At 38.8% G+C, this 17980-nt stretch overlaps 3 protein-coding genes across 6 annotated transcripts; 1 reads left to right on the top strand and 2 right to left on the bottom strand.

The window, feature by feature from the left end:
* The first annotated feature begins 303 nt into the window (after positions 1-303).
* LOC113163990 lies at positions 304-5404 on the top strand. Of its 3 annotated transcripts, none has more exons than XM_026363064.1 (12): positions 304-556; positions 1769-1918; positions 2014-2139; positions 2235-2398; positions 2595-2697; positions 2807-2917; positions 3015-3035; positions 3615-3635; positions 3729-3755; positions 3852-3893; positions 4030-4063; positions 4628-5404. In XM_026363064.1, the coding sequence occupies exons 1-11, from the start codon at positions 493-495 to the stop codon at positions 4047-4049; spliced, it is 849 nt and encodes a 282-aa protein (XP_026218849.1). In that variant the 5' UTR covers positions 304-492; the 3' UTR covers positions 4050-4063; positions 4628-5404. The 3 variants fall into 3 exon arrangements, with proteins under 3 accessions (XP_026218849.1, XP_026218848.1, XP_026218847.1); XM_026363063.1 differs by having other exon boundaries at positions 4551-5404; XM_026363062.1 differs by having other exon boundaries at positions 4030-5404.
* A 446-nt stretch (positions 5405-5850) lies between these two features.
* On the bottom strand, positions 5851-13433 carry slc19a1 (solute carrier family 19 member 1). 2 transcript variants are annotated; one of them, XM_026363904.1, is made up of 6 exons: positions 13330-13433; positions 11855-12465; positions 9782-10568; positions 8763-8955; positions 8291-8432; positions 5851-7772 (listed from the first exon to the last, which is right to left on the bottom strand). In XM_026363904.1, the coding sequence occupies exons 2-6, from the start codon at positions 12137-12139 to the stop codon at positions 7572-7574; spliced, it is 1608 nt and encodes a 535-aa protein (XP_026219689.1). In that variant the 5' UTR covers positions 12140-12465; positions 13330-13433; the 3' UTR covers positions 5851-7571. The 2 variants fall into 2 exon arrangements, with proteins under 2 accessions (XP_026219689.1, XP_026219690.1); XM_026363905.1 differs by lacking the exon at positions 13330-13433 and adding an exon at positions 13084-13297.
* Positions 13434-14733: 1300 nt separating this feature from the next.
* Positions 14734-16857, bottom strand: LOC113162931 (C-X-C chemokine receptor type 1-like). Its single transcript, XM_026361194.1, has 2 exons — positions 16521-16857; positions 14734-16144 (listed from the first exon to the last, which is right to left on the bottom strand). The coding sequence occupies exons 1-2, from the start codon at positions 16756-16758 to the stop codon at positions 15072-15074; spliced, it is 1311 nt and encodes a 436-aa protein (XP_026216979.1). The 5' UTR covers positions 16759-16857; the 3' UTR covers positions 14734-15071.
* Positions 16858-17980: the final 1123 nt, after the last annotated feature.

The raw sequence follows: 17980 nt of genomic DNA, 5'->3' as shown, positions 1-17980 counted from the left end.
TTTTGATGACAAAGTGATTCTTTGTTGTTTTCTGTCTGCAGTAACAACACACGGACACCAGGTGGCATGATACATGCAGCTTTGGATTGTGTTTGAGTGGATTAAGGAAGTTAAAGTTTTAAATAATGTCAAGGTTAAATAACATTAAGTGGTTGGGTTTCAGTCAAACTCATGACTAGCGAGTTTCCCACAGGGCAGGTGAACTTGTTCATATTTCTTTTAGGGTATTAAGACCTCCCTGGAGGTGGAGGTGGGGCCTGGTGTTTGGCTCCTCTCTTTTACTTTTGCTTTCTGGCCTCTCCTCTGCGCTCTGCGCTCTGCCCTCGCCACTTAACGCACCCTATTTTTAATCCAGTTCACTAACCCTGTGTCCTGGATTTAATAATTAGCGTTAATTTAAAGCTAACGCGTTTGGCTTTGAATTAACGCAGCTTGACATGTTTGTGTCGGTCGGAGACAGAAGCAGTTTGGATTTCCTCTCCAGGAGTTAGGATGTGTCCGAGGATGTCGGCCTGCTGCTGGTGGCTCCTGCTGGCTGCTGTCCCCGCGCTGTGCGGTGAGTCTGCGGGGTTTACACGGTGGAGAGCGGCTCTGTGCAGACTGGGCGGGTGCAAATGTGTAAATATGTTGTGTGGAGCAAGTGGGATTTTCCACATCCACGGCCGCACCCAGTGGAGCAACATGCGGGGTGTGTGTGCGCGTTAGGTTTCAGCCGTCTGAGTAGAATAAAGTGAACTGTAAGAAGGCAGAGGACTGAAATAGAGCAGGTCTGTAATCCTGTAGAAGAGAAAAGAAGAGAGACTGAGTTTAAATGAGTCAGTACAGGACTGCAGAGATACACAAGTATAAGTACTGCATTCAACTGAAATCCTACTGATTAACACTATATACTTCAGTATTCAAAACAAAAAGTACTTGTACTCATACAGTACTGCATTATCAGATAGTGAGGTATCAGAATATTAATGGTTCTGTGCAGACGCAGCATTTAATGAGACAGAGAGGTGGTTGAAGATAAACTTCTGCTTTATTTTCATGCCCTTCTCCAGTCTTTGCTTTTTCCTTTTGAGAAAAACAGTTGGCTGCTTAAATTAAACCATGTTAAGGTTAGGTATATATAGATTTCAGAGAAATATATATATATATATATATATATATATATATATATATATATATATATATATATATATATATATATATACATACACACACCAACAAAGGCCCTGAGCAGCCGGAGTTTATAAGTATGTTAATATTAACATTGAAATTGTAAAATCGCGTCTATCGTATATGTAAAAGTATAACGTGGCATAACATGAAAATACTGACTTGAAATAATGAAACTCCTAAACATGAAATAACTAGAGTAGAGTAGAAAAGAGATCAACAGGATAAACGAGGAGGAACATCTACTGTGAAATCAGTGTTAACAAGTTAGTTCAGTGCTGAATGGAAAACGATCGTCCATCAACACACCGAACCATCACTGCATCAGGTTCAAGCCGAGACTTTAAACTTTTGAATTTGTCTTTTCTTTTAATGAATCTGTTCATTTCTGATTTTGCCTTATTCTGCTGAAGTGAGTCTGTCTAAACCACATCATTAAAACCAAAACTTAAAACTGTCCTGAATCTTTTACCAAAGGAAATTCTGTATTTACTACAGGAATATGAAATCATCACTATGATACAAAACTTCAAAGCTTCAAGACCAAATGTCACCAAGTTACCAACACTGTCCCTGAGGCGGCTTCTTTTTGTCTTTACAGAGAACATAATCTACAAGAAGATCGGTGATGAGGTTGTTTTAGAACCAGGATCTGTGTCTGAGCCCATCAAAAGCCTCACATGGAAGGTTGATGTTAACCTTGCCATGATGTGGGATGGAAAGGAAGTTGATAGTTTTCGTCAGTTTAAAGGTATCTGGTCCTTGTTCTCTGATGTCTGTTGGTTTTATGGTGCAGTGTTTACATGTTTAATATTGAAATCAAATCTTATCTGTGGTTGTTTAAAGAGCGTGGAAGCCTGAACACTACAACTGGACAGATGACGATCACCGGACTGACTCCCTCTGACAGCGGAACGTACACAGCAGAATCCAAAGAAATCAAGAATGAACCAGTTCGTCTCATAGTCATCTGTAAGTGGATAAATCACACACAGTTCTGTCGACTTTATCAAGTTCAAGTGTTGAGATTAAAATTTTACTCTCTTCTTTTCCAACGATCACGACAGCTGCCGTCCCGGTCCCCTCTGTGAATCTGTCCTGTAATGATGAGAAAACCAGCTGCACGTTGACCTGTGATGGAAACACTACAGATGCTGGAGAAGTTAAATACGCATGGAAGTCAGACGACAGCATCATAGCTAACTTATTGGACAAGACACATCATATAACGGTATTAGACACCAAATATTTGAATGATTCTTACAGCCACTGTTGATTTACTGAGAATAATACATGTATATGCAGTATGTTTGTTAATTTCTCTTGGCTTAGAGTTGTTCATCAACATGCTCACATTATAATACTGAGAGATCACGAAGAGAAATTAGATTGTCAGTGTGATTTTTGATATTTTGTTCAACTCCTAGAAGGACAGTTCTAATGGTACAGAAACGTTCAGCTGTGAGATGAAGAATCCAGTCAGTGAGGAGAGCAGCATGCCCTTCCCCAACCCTTTATTCACCAACGAACGTGAGTTAACACTATGAAACAGCGACACACACAGAATAAGTGCAACATAAATAAAGGCCTTAAAGTGTGAGTGTTTCCCTGAAAAGCTGCTGCTGCCTTTATTCTACAGCGAAAACGAAAGAGGGCGTATTTCATCCCAAAACGATCGCAGGACTCATAGTTTTCTTCAGTCTGCTGGTGTCTGTGCTGCTGCTGGCTGCCGTACACAGATGTAAAACAGGTGAGAAATCAAAGAAAACAAGCGGATGTTTCTCCTTCATTTCTGTCATTTTAGTTTTGTATTTTGAGTTTTTAACTGTGCTGTTTATGTCTTTTAGGGATGTGGTTCTATCAGAAAGGTAAGACGTGTTTTTCAGCAGTTTATTATTATAGTTCGTCTAGTTTTAGATTTATGTTGTTACCTGCACATGTAGCTGCGCTGTACGTACTTTATTTTCCTGATGGGTTTTTACAGACCACAGATCTAAGTTTGCTTTTCCTCATCCGTGCATTCCGACAGTAGCTGAAGTTGTACCAGGGATTTCTGCTCCACGATGATCTACCTTTTCCTTCCTTTCTTCTGCTAAACAAACATTTCCTTTGACTTTAGTCGAGCACATTTTACATTGAATACGTTTCTAATCCAAAACCACTCCCTTTGTCCTGAGACGTCTCCTTAATGTATCAAACCACTTTTTTCTAGCTTCAAACAAATCGTTGAAAACTGTTTTGGACATTTTAACATAAATCAAAACTAAAATGGTTGGAGCACCTTCACATTCACACAGCCTAGGTGAACAGGTTGTTAAATGATCAAATAAACAGTTTCCTGTTTCCTTTCAGTATTTTATTGACTCGACTTTGGTGAAAGCTGCTTTTTGTTGATGTTGATTAATCCTGGCTTTCTAACATAATGTTGTTGTATTTGTGTTTTTCAGAGTCCATGCCTTGGGAAGCAGGTCAGTAAATAAAATGTCATGCACCATTATTCCAGAGTTTTCTTCTTCTGTGTTTTATTTTCTATTAATGTTAATTTTCGTCCACCACTTTAGACTTCTGGAGGAAGAAGGAGAGGAAACGTAAGTCGTGGTCACAGCTCATTTTCTTGATTTCTGTCCAGTTTGTCTCATGTTGATAAAGTCAGTTGACATCTTCGTATCTATTTTCCATTAAAGCTAAGAACACCGCTGCTCATCAGGAGAAGAAACAAACAGAAGGTTAGATAACACTCACTGAAACCACGTGATTGTCACTTTATTGCCTTTAGTTTCTGTCCACGTGTAGCGACATGTCATTCTATGTTATTGTTTTGAAGCTTATAGCTCTACATTGATGTGTTGCTCTTCTTGGCAGAGGAAACATCATTGACGTAAACGACCAAACAACGGTGAGTCGGGACCTGTCCGGTGTGACACCAGATCTGAAATGTTTTGGGAAATCCAGGAGTGCACATGTGCAGAGGGGATCCAGTGTGGTGTCACTTCTGTTGCCATTACACTACAGACTGTGTGTGGACCACACGTCTTGTATTTACAGTTTATTACTCATATTTAAAAGCCAGTAATAGTAGGATCGACTCCAAATCAAATGTGAGTGAAGTTTGAAGCTGTTTCAGAAAATATTTTTTTTATATTTTCTTGGCTGTTTTTACTCCACGTGTCACTGTGAGCCCATTTAAATCAACAGGTTTAATGACGTTTTTGAGACGTTCTTTTGCTGCTCGTTTTAAACAGAACGTTCTAGTTTATCGGGCTGAGACCTGCTTTAAATCTTTTGTTAGAAACATTTAATATACACTAATTAGGGTCATTACAATGAAATTGACAAAATCAAAAGAAATGCAGCCCCTAACCAGTTATGTCACAAAAGCTCAGGCGCTGATCAGATCTTTGAAGCAGCGTGGTTTGAAACAATACTCGGAAGGTGAATAAGGTGCGATTTCCTGTGACAGACAACATACCTGACACCAAATGGTACAGGAACCTCTTTAAATCAGCAGCCGAGGGTGATCTGAAGGGGCTCGGTGTGGATTCATGCAGTCTTTGGGAGGAAGTGGACTGAGCAGGAGGGAAGAGAGTCTCCATTGTCTAATCTGGACTCAAACGACAGTAGAGACATTGTGCAGTACTTTACTGCTGACTAAGCAACAGCTAATAGGTATGTGTGTGTGTGTGTGTGTTTACAAATATGGGAGATTTTCATTTTGAACGAATCAATCTGTTGTTTTTAATTTTCTTTTTTTAATCTTTGAATCTTAACACTTACATCACCTCTGTATCTCTTTGTCTTCTTCGTGGGTTCAGTCTGTAAATAGGTTTTATTGTGAAGGACAGAAATGTAGAAATGTGTTTTATTTTTTTAGACCATCTGATGGTATGTTTTGTTTTTTTTTTTTGCTCCTCCTTTTCTTTCTTATAAACAGCCTTATGTCTTCCTTTTAGTTTGTTTAATGTATACAAACTGAGTTTTACATCTAAAAATAATTATTTGTGCTGTTTTGTTTTTTTTAGCTTTTTAACTCATCAGCACTAATACATTTATATTGTCAGTCACAGTTAAGTTGTGGCGTCTTTGAAGTTTAAAACACTCCTGAGTTCCTGTATTTTTAGACAAAAGGCACTGACATATTCATATCCTGTGGTGGTTTGAGGATAGAAAAATGTAGACATGTAAATGTAAAGTGTTTTTAAGAGATGTATTTAATAAAATCAGCACATCAACCCTTAAATGAACATTTTGTGTTATTTAAATCTACACATCAAGCTCTTCACCTGCTTTTAAAATCTATTTCTGTTGTTGACTGTGAATAATTGAACCACTTGAGGGCAGCAAGTGAACATGTCACTGATCACAGGCTGAGTCCTGGACTGTTGGTGAGATAAAAAAAAAAAAAAACTCAGCTGCAGTCTGTCGTAAATGCTGTAACAAAGGTTTTCCTGACTAGTTTTAATGTGTGCATATTAATAATGAACTACTTTATATAAACGTGCCTGCTGATTATATGTTTTTGTGGGGACAGGCAGGTAGAGATTGTCCAAAGCACACTGTTGTGCACATTCTCTATAATAAAAACTCAGGTTCCTTTTATCCTTGTACATATTTTAATAATTTTAAAGTCTAGATACACATTTAACAGCCGTTTTTTCTGGAAAAACAAGGTCTTGTAAACACCCCCAGGGTAGAAGAACTAGATTTATCATGACTGTGCTCTGCTGGAGAAACAGCAAAGAGAGAGAGAGGAACGAAAGCTCCTACTGTGCAGAAAAACAAATAACAGCTGACCTAACTGGTCGTGCTGGAGAGAAAAGTGAGGATGAAGGAGTGAAAGTCTCTCACAGTCACGTGCAACACGATTCATGTTGCTGAAAAAACAAGTTGTGACATGACTTTAAGGAGTCATGAAGTTACTGAAAGTTATTCCTTTTATAATAAAATGCTAGATAAAGAATCAACAAGGGGATATTTACAGATAACCGAGACCACCACTGTGATATGAGGTCACATGACGACCAGAAATGCTGATAAACACATGGAAGTTTTTCAGCGTCTGCTCTCAAAATGTGGTTTAATCCAAAAAATATAACAGTGGAGCTTTTTATTCACCAAACATCATTTATTTGTGAATAAAAAATACAATCTTATTAGAGTCCGTTTTCCTTTTTACAGCATTAATCAGTCACAGTTACATCATTTCTCAGCAATTATGTCATTCAAAATAAAAAATATCTATACATTCTAAATGTAATCCAACTCAAAACCTGTGTGTCTACTGTAATGAAGACTTGAAACACGTGATGTTGCTTTTTAAGCAAATATGATTTTGTAAAACTTACTTAACGTTTGCACTCTAGTTCCTGTTGTAACACTGCATTCCTATGTTTTCTACAGGGCTGAGACAAAGTGCTTCCAGCAGTTTTAAAGAATGTAAAAGCAGCTGTGCTTTGACCCAACATGGAGACAACCTCGTGCTGTTTGAGCTCTTATTGGTGGCTGGTTCACCAAAGGTCAGACAAACTCAGAAGTCACAAGAAGAATTAGCAAGAAATACTGATGAAATGTAGGTAAAAATAAAATGTCACCATGTTAAACAACCAAATTCTGTTGTATATTTAGAAGAATTGTAAAAACGAATCTGTAAAAATGTCTCTAAACGTTATTTTCATATGATTTCTCCTAAGCTGCTTGTTTCAGTCTAATCAGTCAGGTAATAATTCAAATACTCTGATGCTGCTGGTTCTACAATACAAATCATTTTAAAATGAAATCACAAACGCAACATACTGCATCCTTTTGGCAGTTTACAGCTTCAAATAAAGAACCAATACAGGTTCAATCTGATTTTTTAACAATGGGAAGTAAAACTGTGATTATCTAAAAAGCTTGTTTAGTTTCAACCAGCATTAACACAATCATTGTAAACCATTACATACAATAGAAGTATTAGTGATGAAAGTATCTGAAAATACCACTGTAATCGATAGTGATCACAAAATAATCACAAACTTGTGTTTGAAGGCCAAAAGACTCTGACAGGACAGTTCAGTTTCCTGTTTAAAACCAGCAACAGTTTTGGCTGTAAATGGTCCCGCTCTGTGTGTAAAATGAAAAATACTACAGCATAGTGCCCACTTAGTGCTTTGCATTACATTAAAAAAAAGAACTTGAATTGTATTCTCACAGTTGCAACAAATCACATGTGATGAACATATATGAAATTCCCGCAGTGCAGCAGCTTTCTGTGACCGACGAGGCACTTGTATGATTACATCTCAGCAGCTAACAGCACTGAAGGAACCGCTCCATCAACATCAGGGGCTCAAACCCACTGATCCTGCTCAATCTGAACAGATCATAAGCTCTACATAGAACAGTTGAAGAGGATGCATTTCTTCATGTTATGCTTTGACACTTGCGCCATTAGATAAGGGCTCTGCCTCTGAACTTACAGCCACAGGGCTGAGCTCTGTGGGTAACGGCTGCTCACAGCTCCCTGCTCCCTCCCTGGACCGACTCCGGTAATGACGGATGATGACCACGGCAGCACAGACGAAGTAGACGACAGTGAGAATGCTGAAGTAAATGAAGTACACCTGGAACTGTAACAGGAAAAAAGAGATTAATCTACACAAATTAGACAGTTATTCCATTAAATACAGACTCATCTCAGTAGCTGTAAAATGGAGGAGAAATCTGCGACAACAAACTTTTCTGCTTCTACCACTTGTTGTGTTGTCATCAGCCTGATGCTGTTTAAAAGTCAAACATCCTGATTATTAGCTGCCTCCAATACTCCCCCCCTCTTTCCATGTGGTTTTGTTTTCTGATTAAATCACACCAACATGAATCCTGAAAGCAGTGATGGAGGAAGTAATCACATTAATACTGGTTTCACTTCATAATTACTGAAACATATAATTTCTCTCTCACGCTCTACTTTCCTTGTGGCGAATGTAATGTGGAATGTAATAAACTGTAAGACAGCAGTAACGTGCCTTCCCAGAAACTGTACCTAATCTTGCATGAAATACATCCAGAGGAAAACACAGCTACTTGTTGCTACTATTTTAATTAACACACTAACAAAATCCTCCAAGTCACTAAGCATCTATTTTACCTGAGAGTGCACATCCAAAGCCAGGCCCCTCTTGTCAATAAATATCAGGTTGATGATGCTCTTCAGTATGGTCCCCAGGAAAGTGTTGATGCCAAACACCAGCGCACACAGCTCCTTGGTGAGTGACGAGGCGATCTGGAAGCTACGGAAACATGATGATATCACCAGGCTGATGAGTACTTCAGACTCTTAAAGGTGAGTAAGAGCTTGTTATAGGTTATAGTCAGTTTGTAATATAAGTTACATAAGATATTCCACTTTTCATGACATCTTTTAATGCATAATGTCAGGTGGGAATGTGGCCAGATTAAAATTGGCTGCACACTGACAAAACACCAAATTATGTCAAGTATTTTAATTTATTCAACATTGCCTCACAGCAGAACAGTCTCAGTTCAGATCAGGACACAGGTGCATCAGCACATTTTGTAGTTTCATATTTAAACAGTAAAAAAAATTAATTGGTTCTCACGTGGCAATAGGCACCAGGAACTGGTAGAAGCCTCTGAAGAGGACGTAGGAGATGTAGCACACCCAAATGTTGTCTGTGGTGTACATGAGCAGCAGCAGACCCGCCTGCAAAGCTGTGATGACACCAATGACCAGTTCAGACCAGAGGTTCCATCGGATTTTCACATAACCAGCCATGAAGGATGTTATAGCACCTGGAAAAAGATACAGAAGAGTTAAAAGACTGTGAAATGATATAAGATCAGAATTTATGAAACTCTATTCACACAAACTAGTAAAACAAGCATGAAACACAGTGGTCTCGATGTAACAGTGCATTTCTGGCCAAAGAAGGCAATCGACAAGTAACCGATGCTACTACTTGTTTATCTTTATCACACAGCTATCGTCACATTTTGCTTTGCAACTTAACCTTTGCTGTGGTTTTCAGGCTGTTTAAACAAACTGCTACCTTTGTGCTTTACAGCTATTTAAGAGACAGTTAATAATATCTAAATCTGATGACACCTGTAGGACATCACTTAAACAACCTCTTAAATTCAGCTTTTGTTATTAACATTTTGCAAAAGTGGTGATCCCACGAGTTTTGATATTTCTGTGTTTGTCATTAAAACTGTAAAGTATCAGCTAAATACAAGCTGAATTCACTTGCTCTGCCTTTGAAGTGAAAATGCACCAATAACAATAGCACAAACATAATAGATATAATTACAGCTGTTTTAAACACATTATCAACGAAAACAACTTTTATCTTCAAAGTCCTTTGAATTAAGAATTATTTATTTATCAGGCTATTAACTCGAAGCCAAACACCCCCGCTGCCTTCAGCTGAAGGCATTCTTCTAGTTTGTTGTTGCGGAAAGAGGAGTTGTCCCCTTTATTTGTATCTAAATTTAGTTCTGGTGTTGCATGTGAACAAAAGCATGGAGGACTTTGAATTGGACTCCCTACTGAGTGTGCAGAGCATGATCCTGAGATAAGACTTCAAAAACCCAGAGCTATTCTCCAAACATGTCTCACTCAGTAAGGTAGAAGCTGCCTCCACTCCTCCGTTGTACACTTTCTTGTTATCAGTGGCCGGGTAGACTTTGTTCCACAGGATGTGGACGTAGAACAGCACCAGGTAGTACCCTGTGGAGTTGAACACCCACCACAGGGACCAGAGCCTCAGGTTGGGCCTCTTCACCACATTTCTCACCTCCAGCAGCATCTCCACAATGACAGAATCCTTCCAGCGTTTTGAAGAGCAGGTGGGGGTGGCGGCGGGCGTCACGCTGGCTTTGGGGTTCATTTTGTCCAGTTCTGACTCTGTGGCTTCTGTTGCTGCCACTTGTTTTTGCTCCTGAGTCTGCGTCCGGTTGAAAAACAAGGAGCGTTTAGGCCAGGGCAGGCACATCGAGAGCAGCAGACCAAAGCTGACAAAGCCCAAAGAAATCGCGTTGAGGGTGTAGAAGCTGATGTTGCCCAGAGACATGCAGAGCTGACCCAGCACCGAGCTGGTGAACACCCCCAACAGAACAGAGGACCGCGAGTATCCAGCCACGCGCTGGTACAGGACCGGGCTGACCAGGGAGAAGATGTAGGAGGAGTAGGCCACGCGACACGCCATGGTGATGCCATAGAAGAACTCCATGAACTGCATCTGGATGAGGGTGCTACCCAGGAGCAGAATAATCCAGATGATCACCTGACTGACGCCCTGGATGATCAGGACCGGCTTGTAGCGCAGAAGATCAGTCAACAGGAAGGCTGGCACCAGCACGGCCATGTAGGAGTACGTCAGCACGGGAGTGATCTCATTGGTCACCTGGAGGAAACAGTAAATAAAATAAATAAAATGAATTTTCCATGATTCCATTCCTACTTTGCTGACAGGATACAAAACTACAACTCTTTATATTTACTTTATATTTTTGTTTCACACTTGTGTAGAGTTCAAAGCTACTAAATAGGTGAAGAAGGTGAAGACACCACCCACCTATTAATCTGGTTATTGACCCTCTGTGTTGATGACAATAAAGAGGACCATGAAAAACTTGGAGTGATAAGCAAATATGAATTCTCTGTAAATTTCTAACTTATTAACCCAGCCTTTCTCATACAGTAATAAATAATCACAATAACCACCAGAGCTGATATACTGTGATGCATTTCCTGAAGTAATTTAACTTCAATTACTCCTTTTGTCTGTAAAGCTCTATCTCAGCTGGGAACTTTAACTCCAGCATCAGCCTGGAGTACATCTGTGTGGGCTTAATTACATTTTGGTTGGTTTCAGAACTAATCTACAATAAGATATGATCACATTGTCATGATACAGTTACACAAACCAGTTGTACGTGATACTGTCAAACGTTTGCCCTTCAGTCCCATTGTGTCTATTCAGTTAAAATAAATAAATAAATTGGACTTTTATCACATTTGATTTCATGATGATGAAACTGGTTTAACTGGAATATGTAAAACTCTCTGGGCAGACACACACTACCTGAATTTAGTATCACCAAGACCAGATCCACAACAGTGCTGATCTACACACATTATCACATCATTAGAAGATAACAGATAAAGAACTTCAAGGTCAGCTTATTTCCTGGAGTACATCAGACAATAGGGTGAAATGTGCGTTCAACACTTGAGAGATGTCTCTGCTCCAAATCTGATATTCTGGTGTTTTTCAGGTTTCACTAATGTTGTAGGAATTTTCTCCTCTCTGAATGAAACATGGGTGAAAGGTCACGGTCAACCTCAGAAAACCACTGGCAACTGATCCCATCCCATTCTCCAAATCTACTGATAACTTTTTAATCTTTTCTTGATTATAAACCTTTTCAACTGACCCAGTTTAGAGGAATTTGAACTTCGACCACCGTAACAAGGATTAGCACACTCCCCACAGAGCACTCATTACAGTGCAACGTGTGCTCAACTGCATGGACAAAAACTTGTAAAAGACTCTGACTTTAACCCGTCGTCTACATATGAACCTTGTGACGAACACAACTATAATTTATTTACTTGCTCTTGTGTCCCTGTATAAGGTATTCCACATGTGGCGCATGATGCCCATACAGACACATTGACCTCACTAACCTGTTCCCTGGTGAAGTTCTTCTCATAGCTCAGCAGATATGGTGTAATGAAGGGCTCCCCAGGCCTTATCGATGACATAAATCCATAAAAACACAGGAATATCACAGCCCATTTCCACTTTCTGGGCTCCCTGGCTTCCTCTGGTGGACCTTCAGAGGGAGATAAGGCATCAGCAGCAGAAACATCCATCCCTGCGTCTCCTTGTTCTTTGATGTCTTCAGATGCAGGTACTTTCATGTCTGTCTCTTTCTCCCCTTCTGAACAGTCTCCACTTCCTGCTACCATCGCGACTGCTGCTGTGTGGACCGCGCTGTGACGCAGAGTGAGTTTTCTTGCAGTCAAATCCCCACGTGAGGACTTTCTTTGATGTGGAAAAACTGGCAACTTCTTCCTTGTAGAACAAAATGTAAAAATCCAACTACCTGGGTTGTACCTCAGTTCCTTGGTCCGTCCAGAGCCGACAGGAATCTTGATTTAACTGAACAAGGTAGTTAAACTGCTACATGCCGTGTTGTTTACATGGAAGAAAAAACGTTGACCTTTGCTTCATCCCACTGTGATATTGTCTGACCACAAGCTATCCGGCAGCGGAGTCTGGTGTCATTGTTAACCTGAAAACACAGCAATGTTGTCAGTCAGTCACACGGTTTTGACACTGAGCAGACACTGCTGCTGGCTCGCATTAGAGTCCTAAACTACAAGTGTACATAACTGTGTTTACAGATACAAATCACTGTTTGAAGTACAACTTTAAAAGTCACTAATTGTTTCATAAAGCATGACTGGTGTTACAGATACTCTGCTGCATTTAACTCTTATTGTCATTATCAATCTGTGTTTGTTTTGCCCGTTTCACACAAACATGCCAAATATTTACTTGTTCCAGCTTGTTACATGTAAAGATTTACTGATTTCCTTTGACCTACATAGGAGAAAAATGAGTATCTATAACATCCAGTTGACCAGATCTCCTTAAACTGTGGGATTTTCCACAACATTTTTTTTCCAATAATCTCTTACACATTTCAGACCAAATGATTCAGCAGTGATAATAATCTGCAGATTGATAGTGGAAATCTCCTTTTAAAACAGCATCAAGCTGTAAACAAGTTAAAAAAACAGTAACTTCACTGTATTTTCTGAAAACCAGGTCAAAGTAAACACGTCAAGACGTCAATGAACAAAGAAGTTTGATGGTTACATTAATCAGAGAATAAATGTTTAACTACCAGTGACGTTATCTGCTGATGTGCCACAGCTGTGAGCTTTGTTCGGGTTGTTTTTATAAAAACGACTAATACTGCTAACAAGTGACTGCTAGCTAACTAGCACGGTGGCTAACGTAAACACGTTAAACTGCTAACGCAACACGGCAGGATGTGACTGACCAGGTCAGGACGCTGGATTAGGGGATGACAAAGCCCGGTTTGTGTCTGTAATGTGCAGGTAGCTACAAAAACAACAACGTTACAAACCTCGTTAGTGCAGCTGACGTTTAATCCTCCTGTCGCTGCAGTTTCACCTCGTGGACTCAAATCAGCCGCCGCTGGATTTCATGTGCGCAGCTGATGGACGGTTTACGGTAACGGGCTCTTTAAAGTCATTATAAACGCTTAGATAGTTTGAGTCAGTAATTTAAAAACAATATTTTGTTATAAGTATGCGACAGATGTCATAACACGCTGTGTTTTTACTTTAATTACTCAAAACATATGACACATAATAATTAATAATTACCACAAATTGCGCTACAGAAGGTACTACTTCCGGATTCCAAAATAAAATACGCATTGTTGTCAAGCACAGATCATTTATATTTTAAATTTTTATTTCTTTAACTTCTTGCACAAACGATATTGTGCCGATTAATGGTCCTAATGAGATAAAAGGTCCTGACAGCAGTGTTTGGTTTCTGTGAAATGTTCTGTAACCTGTAGTTCTTGGGTCGTATTCTGTTTTACAAACTTAACTTGACATTTAACATTTCGCACTTCTTTAAAACATGCAAAACAAAAGGGCACAATTTAAAGACTAAAGAGCTTCTACAATTCACAATTTATTTTAATTTTTAGTAAAATAAATAAATAAATAAGTAATAGTAGTAGTAGTAGTAGTAGTAGTTTGCCATCTGTTGGACAGTTGGTGTAACTATTAGTATTTCTAAGAAAAGAAATATGCAGATACTTTATGATGTAGCCTATATTACTTTTGTTATGTATTTTATGGGTTAATACTAATTTGATGCAATGAGAATCATCCTAGTACATAGAATATTAGCCTATTAGATAACTAATGCTACTATAATGCAAGTTCTCTCCTTCTTGTAATTTGGAAAACAGAAAAAACTACCATTGCTATAATAACTGGACAACCCGACGACTACTTTATTTATACTGCTGCAATGCAGCATATTAAATGTTGTAGATGTTTCTTTCGCAGTCAAGGATGAATTGAAATATGTCGGTTATGAAGGTGAAATGCACGGTGTGTACAGGTTTCCCACTGTTTGCATTTTGTTATTTTTGTGTAATATAAATGAGTTATCATTTATCAGTTATCATTTACGGCATTTATCAGTTATCAGTTATCATTTAATTGGTTGAAATGATTCTGTGAAAATAAAGTAAATTGTTTGGGGCAATATGTCAGTCAATCAGAGGAAAGGAAATAAAAAAAGTGCTTTTATTTTAAAATGTGTCAATGTTGAAATGTACCATTTCTGTAAAACACAAAAACACGTACAAACTTCAGAGCTCTTTATTTCATAAGTTTTTTTTTAAATACTTAAACTATAACAGTATGTAGCTCAAGTGCAGAAATTTTATTGTTATATTTAAAATACATGCAGTTTAAGATTTGTTGGTTTAAAAAAACTAAAAAGCACATGTAGCACAACATATGCGCAGTGTAATGAGAATATAAACATAGATCTGACCTCAGAGGGGGAAATTCAAGGTTTGAGTGAGTTAAGTAGATGGCAGCAGTGCACCACACAATCCACAAAGACATGAGCTGCAGTGCTGAAAATATCCACAAACACCTTTTAGCGTAACCAAAGTTTTTATACTACAGAAATTACTTCTTCTCTGGCTAAAAGAAAATTGGAACTAAACAAAAATAACAACAGCAATACACAACTTGTATTTATTTTTAAGAGCAGGATTTTGGAGAGCATCCTTATCTCTGGTAAAAAGCCTGATAAGTATGAGGATAGGTTTCAGAAAACTGCTCCACTTCCCTCAGAGGTCTGAGAGGTCGACCTGCTGAACTTTGACATTGACATCCTCTCCTTTCTTAGTTTCCTCTGAGACAAGTGCATAATTTTTTTCCTGAACCTCTGTCCCACAAATGCGTACAGGAAGGGGTTGATGCAGCTGTGGAGCAGAGCCAGGGTGTTGGTTACAGTCAGAGCTGTGCTCACTGAGCTCCTCACTGCACAGTCAAACGGTATCACATGACCTCTCAGGAGCGTGTCCACTATTGTGGTTAAATGATATGGAGTCCAGCACAGCAGGAACGCAACCACCACGACTATGATCACCTTCATGGCCCGGTGCTTGTGGAAACCACGAGTGTGCAGCAGCCTTGCGATGGTGATGCTGTAGCAGGTTATCATGACACCAAGAGGGAGTAAAAAGCCAAATATGTGGTGAACCCCCCGAATTGCAAGTCTCCATAAAGCGGCAGTGTCCTTGTCATAGGTTTCAGAACAGATCAATATCTCTGAGTCGTTGCTGATCTTGGAGACTTGGTGGAAAAATGAAGGCGCAGCGAGGGCCAAACCGAGGCCCCACACTGCTGCACACAGGATCCAGCTGCACATCCTCTTGCGATGCTTGTAAGTTTCTCTGGCGTGCACAATCACAAGATACCGATCGACACTAATACAGACTAGGAAGATGATGCTGGTGTAGAAGTTTACGTCGAAGACAAAGCTGATAAGTTTGCACATGAAGTCTTCGAATATCCATCCTTGAATCATTGCTGTAGCTGAGAATGGAATAGTCAGGGCCATCAGACCATCTGCTATCGTCAGATGAAACAAGTACATATCCGATGGAGTCAGGGCATTTATGCTGGAGCTGATCACACACCCCACTAACAGGTTTCCTGGTATTGCCAGTAGAAAGATGGCAGCGTTGATGAGACACAGGATCAAAGCTGCTGCAGGTTCCAGTGGTTTTGTTTCACATGATAATATATCCTGATCCGGAATGTAGTTTGTGAGATTATTGTGGCTGGTGTCATTTTCAAAGTAATCATCAGTGAAGATGTAGGTGGTGGACATGACTGTGGGCGGAAAACAGATTGATGTAGTACAGGAGTGGCCAACCCTGGTCCTCAAGAGTCACAGTCCTGCTTGTTTTCCAACTATCTCTGCATTTCCTGCTTCTGATTGGCTGAACACACCTGATCCATGTAATCAGCAGAGGGTAGGGCAGAGATAGTTGGAAAACATGCAGGGCTGAGGCTCTTGAGGACCAGGGTTGGCCACTCCTGATGTAGTACAATATAACAGAAAAACACTGATTCATCCGCTGAGCTGTTGAATTCAGCTTTTTATTACTACAAACTATTAACTTCTCAAAACGTACACTTAATAAATAAAAGTGTGATCACTTTTACTGAATGTTCTGTCCCTCATAGTTTCCCCTCAGACACTCACCTTCTGTTGGGCTGCGGCGACTTTCAAAGACAGCGATAGCTTGACACCCAAATGAGTTTGTGCTGAAGAATGATACAATGTGGGCTTTTTTCATGGTGAGTTGACCACATTTCCTGTTTCCTTCCTCAAGATCAGCTATCAAATGTTTTTTTTTTTTGTTGAAGCAGACATGGTGAAATGTAAAGCAAAAGTGTAATAACATGTAACAGCAATAACAATACATAAACGTCTGATTCATCTAAATCATCAAATGACAGTTACACTCAGAGCTAAACAAAGCAAAGAAATACGTATAAATAGATGGATCAAGTATCAATGAAATAAAAGCTCTTCAAAGCTCTTTATTTCGTAAGGTTTTTTTTTAAATACCTCAACTATAACAGTATGTAGCTCAAGTGCATAATTGTTGTTATATTTAAAATACATGCAGTTTAAGATTTGTTGGTTTAAAAAAACTAAAAAGCACATGTAGCACAACACATGCGCAGTGTAATGAGAATATAAACATAGACCTGACCTCAGAGGGGGAAATTCAAGGTTTGAGTGAGCTAAGTAGATGGCAGCAGTGCACCACACAATCCACAAAGACATGAACTGCAGTGCTGAAAATAACTGATAAATGATAACTGATAAATGCCGTAAATGATAACTGATAAATAACAACTCCTTTATATTACACGAAAATAACAAAATGCAAACAGTGGGAAACCTGTACACACCGTGCATTTCACCTTCATAACCGACATATTTCAATTAATTCTTGACCTTAAAAAAAACATCTACAACATTTAATATGCTGCATTGCAGCAGTATAAATAAAGTAGTCGTCAGGTTGTCCAGTTATTATAGCAATGGTAGTTTTTTGTGTTTTCCAAATTACAAGAAGTGAGACAACTTGCATTATAGTAGCATTAGTTATCTAATAGGCTAATATTCTATGTACTAGGATGATTCTCATTGCATCAAATTAGTATAAACCCATTAAATACATAAGAAAAGTAATATAGGCTACATCATAAAGTATCTGCATATTTCTTTTCTTAGAAATACTAATAGTTACACCAACTGTCCAACAGATGGCAAACTACTACTACTACTACTTATTACTTATTTATTTACTTATTTTACTAAAAATTTAAATAAAATGTGAATTTTAGAAGCTCTTTAGTCTTTAAATTGTAATTGTTGTTTTGCAAAAAAACACGTACAAACTTCAAAGCTCTTTATTTCGTAAGGTTTTTTTTTAAATACTTAAACTATAACAGTATGTAGCTCAAGTGCATAATTGTTGTTATATTTAAAATACATGCAGTTTAAGATTTGTTGGTTTAAAAAAACTAAAAAGCACATGTAGCACAACACATGCACAGTGTAATGAGAATATAAACATAGACCTGACCTCAGAGGGGGAAATTCAAGGTTTGAGTGAGTTAAGTAGATGGTGGCAGTGCACCACACAA

The sequence above is a fragment of the Anabas testudineus genome, chromosome 2, assembly GCF_900324465.2.
Source record: "Anabas testudineus chromosome 2, fAnaTes1.2, whole genome shotgun sequence".
Lineage (NCBI taxonomy): Eukaryota > Metazoa > Chordata > Actinopteri > Anabantiformes > Anabantidae > Anabas > Anabas testudineus.
Note: the sequence above shows the minus strand (reverse complement) of the source record. Positions and strands in the feature narration are given on the sequence as shown.